At 39.2% G+C, this 8,202-nt stretch overlaps 1 protein-coding gene across 1 annotated transcript in view; it reads left to right on the top strand.

The window, feature by feature from the left end:
• Positions 1-8,202, top strand: part of PCM1 (pericentriolar material 1) — a gene marked incomplete at its 3' end in the record, with an annotated part of 46,032 nt that overhangs the window by 14,378 nt on the left and 23,452 nt on the right. Inside the window, exon 9 of the mRNA XM_007459913.1 lies at positions 994-1,103. Within this exon, the coding sequence (XP_007459975.1) occupies positions 994-1,103 (110 nt within the window). The remainder of the gene's footprint in view (positions 1-993; positions 1,104-8,202) is intronic.

The raw sequence follows: 8,202 nt of genomic DNA, 5'->3' as shown, positions 1-8,202 counted from the left end.
GAGTGTTCCTTTTACCATTTAACTAGCAAGTTGTGTGTTATCTAGGCTGTAATTGCTTTTTTTTCCCCAAGTACTTTGGACTGGATACGTGGGAATCTACCCCGCCCTGTAATTCTAATTTCTCATTGAAAAAGCTACTATTTTCCTTCAAAACAGAAACAGTTTATAGGCATTGTCTCTTTTAGAGCTGGAAAGATAAGCATGGGGTGGTTGAGTAATAGAGAGTAACTATTATGAAAATTGTCATCAGAATTCTGCCTTAGGAAGATAAAAACTGTGGTCTTTTAGTATGACTTGTATCACAAGCAACTCCTTCAATAAATTATCTGTTCTACAGTAGGGGTCAGCAAACTATATATAGCCAGCTGGATTTGGCCCACTGCCTGAAATAAGATTTTATGGAACACAGCCATGTCCATTTGTTTATATATTGTATATAGTTGCTTTTGCCCTACAGTGGCAGAGTTGGTTAGTTGAGACAAGAACTATATCTCCACAAAGCCTAATATGTTTACTATCTGAATCTTTAAAAAAAGTTTGCCAGCCCCTGTACTAGAACATTGATTCTGTTGGGGAGGTGGGGATTGAGACTGGTCAGAATTAGCTGTGCTTTTTCAGACGAACCACTTTGCCCGCCACGCCTCCAACCCAACCTGGTGGACCTTCCCACACCCGGACTCTGTTGAGTCACTGTTCTTAATTGGGATGTAACAGTATCCCTCGAATGTTGGGACAGAAAAAGATGAACCACTATACTAGAGTTTTGTGAGTGTCCCTTTATTTTCAGGTTAGATGGAAACTTGTAAAATGATTGGTTGACAGATAAATCTGAGGGTTAACTAGTTTCAAATTACGTTGAGATTTTTTAAATTTCTTTTTTCCCACCAAATTTCTTTTCAGCTTCTCAGAAATTAAAGTGTTGTTTTTTATTTATTTGCTTTAATGAATTATTAAATTATTTGCTTGAATGAAAGTTGTTAACTTCCTTTCCAGTTGTAACAGAAACTACAGGTAGCCTATCTGGAGTCAGTATCACATCTGAACTAAATGAAGAATTGAATGATTTAATTCAGCGTTTTCATAATCAGCTTCGTGATTCTCAGGTAACTTCATTTTTTTGGTATACTGGATTTAAAATCACATTAACTAAAGCAGTGCTTCTCAAACTTTACTGAGCATACATATCACCTGGCATGGTTGTTAAAAAAATGTAGATTTCTGGTCAGTGGGATCCCCCCACCAAAATTATGATTCATACATTTGGGGTGGGCTTCCCACCATGTGATTCCAGTGCTGGAAGTCTCGGGACTGTGCTTTGGGAAACACTAATTTAGAGGAAATACCTACTTTGAATGAAGTGATTAGTGAAACTTCCCCTTTGTATGCTCCTAGATGACGCATTCTTATTTCACCTTTAAGATTGTTAATAGTCACAACTGTTAAACTTAGTGTGCTGTGAATCTATGCTTTTACAATGTTTTACTAACAATTTTAAGGAAGTTCTTAAGTTTAATTTCAGAGTTAATAAGTGTTATAATTTGATGACCTTTGTAAATAATGATATAAATGCAAAATTTCAGTCTGTTGAGTGAGAAACGGTGAATTAGTACCTCTCCACTGGAAATAGGTATAATTGACAATGCATTATCTTCTGTCTGCTGACCCAAGTTTAAATAAGAGAAGATGATCTAACTACTTTGGAGAGTCATTTAGCAATATCTAGTACATTTTTTCTAGTGATCCTGTTCAAAAGGAGATGCATACAAGAATGTTCATGGCAGCATTGTATTAATAGCAAAGCAGAAACAATCTAAATGTCCATGAACAGGAAAATGGGTTAGTAAGTTATATATACATAGAGTGAAATCCTGGTTACAGTAAATGAACCAGAGCTAATGAATGAAAATGCAAGTTTAAGAAGGATGCCACTTAGCTTATGTTTTAAAATGTGTAGAGTGTTTTTTTTTTTGTTTTTTTTTTTGCGGTACATGGGCCTCTCACTGTCGTGGTCTCTCCCGTTGCGGAGCACAGGCTCCAGACACGCAGGCTCAGCGGCCATGGCTCACGGGCCCAGCCACTCCGCGGTATGTGGGATCTTCCTGGGCCGGGGCACGAACCCATGTCCCTTGCATCAGCAGGCGGACTCTCAACCACTGCGCCACCAGGGAAGCCCCGAGTGTGTATTTTTTATGGATACCTTCATAGGTATTACAAAATAAAAATACGTTTGAGAATGGTAGGTGTCTAATTCCAGATTGTGGTTATCTCGAGAGAGAGTAATGGGGTCACGATTTCTATGTATAAAGCTTTAGCCATTATCTGTAATATTATATTTCTCTTAAAGAAAGAATTGATGCAAATGTGGCAAAATACTAAAATTTGACTAAGCTCAGTGCTGGTTAGTCATTATATGATTTCCTAATCCTTAGTGGATTTTTTAAATGTTTCATAAATTTTTTTTTTTAGTAGCAAAGAAGTGGTAGGAGAAACTGATAGGTTAAGAAGTTAAAGTTTATGATTGTGGTTCTAAAAAGATGGCAAGAGAGAGAATGAGATTTTTGAAGGTTTATTCTATATAAAATGTGGCATTTCTAGCACTTAATTTAGATCCAGTTAATAACATCCAGTGAATCCCCACCGTGTAGTTATGTGTGTCTATAAAACAGTATATATATACTGTTATATAGATATGGTGGCACATCAGGGAATAGTATGTATATAATTTGGGAATAGGAAAGGCATATATACTTACCGACCAGCACAGCCTACACAAATGTTTATCTCTTTTTATAAAGAATATTTATGTATTTTTGGGACTTCCCTGGTGGCGCAGTGGTTAAGAATCCACCTGCCAGCGCAAGGGACACAAGTTTGATCCCTGGTCCAGGAAGATCCCACACGCTGCCGATCAGCTAAGCCTGTGGGCCACTACTACTGAGCCTGCACTCTAGAGCCCACGAGCCACAACTACTGAGCCCACATGCCACAGCTGTTGAAGCCCGCGTGCCCTGGAGCCTGTGCTCCGCAGAAAGAGAAGCCACCGCAGTGAGAAGCCCGCGCACCTTAACTAAGAGCAGCCCCTGCTCGCCACAACTAGAGAAAGCCTGCATGCAGCAACGAAGACCCAATGCAGCCAAAAGAAAAAATGAGAATATTTATGCTTTTTAAATATATGATCAATTTCTATTTTTTTTTTTATTATTATTTTTTTTAACATCTTTATTGGGGTATAATTGCTTTACAATGGTGTGTTAGTTTCTGCTTTATAACAGAGTGAGTCAGTTATACATATATATATGTTCCCATATCTCTTCCCTCTTTGCTTTTAAGAGGAATCAGAGGTTGTTGGGAAGGTTGTTAAAACCCAAATTTGCAACTGGAATGCTTGCTGAAAGCACCTGGTTACCTCAGCAGTCAATATAAATTACAGAGGCTTTCGTCCTTATCCCCTCCTGGGGCACGTGGAGCACAGCCCTAAGGGAACTCCTATTACTCTTTTTTCCAGTGCTCCAGGAGACGTGCACATCTGTTGTTGACACATGTGGAACCTCAGCTCTCCCACCACCTCTCACACTGTTGATGTGATCATGATATTTTCAAACCTAAGGAAGGACCTCCAGGCAGAAGGAAGACACACCTGACACAATTAAAACCAAAACAGTTGGCACACTGGGATACAGATGAGGAATTTACTGCCTTTCTCTGTACACTCCGAGCTGCTGGATGTTAGTGAAGGGTTAAGCTAAGGACAAAATTAAAGAATTGTATCTGTTTTCTTATTACATGAAGAGGTTGCATCACTTGGTTTTTCCTTAAAATCTCTGACCATAAAATTGTGACCCTTTCCTAATTTACCTGGGCTACTTCAAGTTTACTTTGGGGAACTCCTTTCCACAGACAGATTGACATTGCCTTTTAGGATCTTGCAATGCATGCTGGTTAAGAATCTTAGCCTGGGAACCACCCGGACCTGGGTCTGATACTTGACTCACCGCCTACTTACTAGCTGGGTGACCTCAGGCAAGTAGCTTCCCCTCGGCAAGCCCATCTCCTTATCTGTAAAGCAGGTAGGACACCCCACTGCCAGCCTGGGAGTATTCTTGTGAGGATTCAGAGAGACCTTGGTATCAAGTCTTCCTCTCGGTGACCGACGCATAGTTAAGTACTCAATAGTTTCTTTGTTTTTACCATTGTAATTGTTTTACAAAAGAGAGTCGAACAGATAAAATGCACAAGCTGACCTGTAACATAATTGAAAAACTTAAGGCAATGCACATGTATTTTGGCAGTTTAGAATGTGATAACTGGACAAACGTTTCTTCCTTGTTGAGTGCTCAGCAAAGTCTGCATACTGTGCTATTAGAAATGCCTGTTATAAGGGGAACAGACCTCCACCAGGTTCATAGTATCATTTGAATTTGAAGGCATTCCTTTCTCACAAAAGGAATTGCCATTTGAAAGGACAAGTCCCTATGAGGAGTAGAACAGACAGCAGAAGGTCTTGGCTTTTAGCTGCCTGAGCCATCTCAAATAATTCATCCAGTCTTCTTGACCTCTGCTTCAACCTCTCTGTCCAGGAAAGCAACAGGTATATTGCATGCAAGGAGGTTACTGATTCCTTCAAGTTTGATTTTGGGGTCAGATAGAACTAGCTTCAAATTCTAGCTGCACAGCATGCAAGCTGTGTGGCTAATGATTTTGAGCCCTAGTTTATGCCTCTGGGAGGAGATTAATGGGGTACCTTCCTGATAGGTTTGCTGGGAGGATTAAAAGAGAGCAAATTGCCCAAGCTTTGCAAATGGCAGCTAATAAAATAATGAAAACTTTTTGCTTTCAGAACTCTATCTTAAATTGAGGACTCCAAAGAGCTTCTGTGACTATTATTAATTTTTAATTAAAAGTAAGTTAAAATTTATTTTATTACTATGAGAAACAAAATGAGAAACTTTAAAAATATTTGTGTATTAATTTAAAAATCACAGCAAACTCTTAATATGCTAACATAAAAATACATTTTTAATAAAAAGTAACTTTTTTTAAAAAAAGGAACAAAAGAGAAGACTTCATTAGTTTTTTTTTTTCAAGTCCCTTTAATGTCTTAGTAGGAAGGAGTGGAATTCTCATATCTGCTTCCACTAAAATCTGTTGCAGTATCACACATTACTTAGCTTCTGGAAAACTCCACTTTACACCCTAGATGGAATGAAAGCAGAGAAAAGCAAATAATACCTTGGCATTATAAAAATAGTTTTGACCTCATGGACTCCCTGAAAGGGACTCAGGGACCCCCCACTCTTTGAAAACAACCGACTTGGGACAACTGTCTTTCAAACTCTCAAACTGTAGATGATCCAAAGGCTTATGTAGAAAAAGAATGTTACAATGCATAAGAGAAAGAGAAACATCAAGGCCAAGAATATAGAATATCTGAGTCCCACTGAAGAATTTACTTTTAGAAATAAGCTTGTACTCAAGTACGGGGCAGGAGAACAGCAGGAGCCCGAACATATTTACAGAATCAGGCAAGTATCAGGCAAATATATTCTCCAAACAGACTGGACAAACTTGTGATGCCAGTAATCCAGACATCACAGATCACTGCTTCTATGTCTCTTTCTCCGTTCTCCACCACTCCACACCAGCACTGCAGGAAAATACCCATTTGCTCTCTGGATTATCGAATGTTGTAGTTATACCCCACCAGGGCATGGTGACTCAAACCCAGAAAAACTCATGGGTTTTTCAAACACACAGACCTGGGTTCAAAGGCTCGAATTGCCACTTAAGAGCTATGTAGTCTTGGAAAAGTTACTTAAATTTACTGAATCTCATGTATATGATGGGGATTGTGATGGACTAAAAATGACCATATTCTCTGCAACTCCTCCCATCAAAAGTGTGGAATGCAATGGAATACTACTCAGCCATAAAAAAGAAACCTTACCATTTGCAATAACATGGATGAATCTAGAGGGCATTATACTAAATAAGTCAGACAAAGACAAATACCACATGTGATCTCACTTATATGCAGAATCTAAAAAACTAAACAAAATGAAAACAGACTCATAGATACAGAGAATAAATGGATGGCTGCCAGAGGGGAGGGTGGGTGAAATAGCTGAAGAGGATTAAGAGGTATAAACCTCCAGTTATAAAATAAATAAGCCTGAGGATGGAATGTATAGCACAATAATGGTCAATAATACTGTCATAACTTTGTATGTGGACAGATGGTTACTAGATTTCTCGTGTGATCATTTCATAATGTATGCAAGTCAAATCTCTATGTAGTACACATGAAACTAACATAATATTGTATGTCCACTATCTTTCAATAAGATTTTTTTTAATTAATTAAATTTATTTAACACACATAGAGCTAATTCAAGTAATCTCCTTCTTGAGTGAGCTTTGGAGTTTTTGTCTTCAAGGAATTTGCCCATTTCAAGAAAGTAATCAAATTTTTTAGCAAAGTTGTTTATTATATTCTCTTAATCCTTCTAATGATGTAGATCTCTAGTGATATTTTTTCACTCCTTACACATAATGTATATATTCTACCTTTTTTTTGAATTTTTGAATTTTATTTATTTTTTTATACAGCAAATTCTTATTACTTATTCATTTTATACATATTAGTGTATATACGTCAGTCCCAATCTCCCAATTCATCAATAATGAATCTTTCAATAAGATTTTTTGAAAGTTGAAGTCTATTTTCTCATGTCTTGAATTGGGCTGGCGCTGAGTCTGCATCACTCTATGTGGTCGAAGCGGCAATACTTAACTTTTGAGCATGGTTTCAAGAGGCCCTGCAGCTTCCACACTTACCCTGTGGAACCCTGAGGCCCCCGTGCTGTGATGAAAGATTCCATGGAGGAAGAGGGCCAGCCATCTCTGGTGAGGCCCCAGACATCTTATCCCATCCAGCCTCAGCCAAGCAGCCATATGGAGAGTTCCGGTGAAAACAGCAGAACCACCACCCATTCAGCCCACAGAACTGTGAGAAATGATCATTCTGTTTTAGGCTACTAAATAGATGGGTAGTTTCTAGGGTGACCAATTTGTCCCAGTTTGCCTGGGACTTGCCCACTTTTAGCTGCCAGTCCCACATCCCAAGAAACCCCTCAGCCCTAGTTGGTCACCTATTTGTAGCACAATTGCAAATACCTTACACAGGAATAAGAGCGTTCAACTCAGTGTTTGAGAGAATTAAGTGAAATGATGAGGTAAAGGCAAAATATAGACAGAGCCCATAAAATGAAAGGTTTTGTTTTTCTTTTCAATTTATAAAATAACTTTATAATAATTTATAATTACTCTATCTTTAATAAAATAATATTTCCATAGCTAATTAAAATTTGATCTTTTATCTTTGTCTATAACTGAACTTCTCATTCAGGGCCCTAATTGCTTTTTTTCTTTTTTTAAATTAGTTTATTTATTTTTGGCTGCGTTGGGTCTTCGTTGCTGCACGCGGCTTTCTCTAGTTGCGGCGAGCGGCGGCTACTCTTCGTTGCTATGCGCGGGCTTCTCATTGTGGTGGCTTCTCTTGTTGCGGAGCACGGGCTCTAGGCACGTGGGCTACAGTAGTTGGGGCACATGGGCTCAGTAATTCTGGCTCGCAGGCTCTAGAGCTCAGGCTCAGTAGCTGTGGCGCACGGGCTTAGCTGCTCTGCGGCATGTGGGATCTTCCCGGACCAGGGCTCGAACCCGTGTCCCCTGCATTGGCAGGCGGATTCTGAACCACTGCACCACCAGGGAAGTCCCGGGACCTAATTGCTTTAAATATACCAGAGAGCATTCTCTGCTGGAGAATGCTGCATTTTCAGCTAAGCACGAAGGTAGCAGGCCCCTGGGAAATTATGAACCAAAAAGAGAAAGAAAACATTGGACTTAGCTAAATTCAAACTGGCTGTGAGTTCTCAAAAGAGTATCACTGTTGAAGATGGAAAACACTTAATATTATGTCATTCTGGGTGGGTCTAGAACAGGACCTTTTTTTGGACAATATTTTTCCCCAGGGGCATGTCTAGTGAAAACATAATCCACGGAGATGATCTGCAGATAAGGTCAATGCCATGTGCCCACAAAAAGGCAGAATCTCGGGGGCCTACTGGTTAAGAGAGTTGAAACCTTTGAAACTCTATTTTAGAGCTTTCCTTAGGAAGAAAAGTGGGAGGCTGGGGTGGTGGTGGG

Source organism: Lipotes vexillifer, unplaced genomic scaffold (assembly GCF_000442215.2).
Source record: "Lipotes vexillifer unplaced genomic scaffold, Lipotes_vexillifer_v1.1 scaffold614, whole genome shotgun sequence".
Lineage (NCBI taxonomy): Eukaryota > Metazoa > Chordata > Mammalia > Artiodactyla > Lipotidae > Lipotes > Lipotes vexillifer.
Note: the sequence above shows the minus strand (reverse complement) of the source record. Positions and strands in the feature narration are given on the sequence as shown.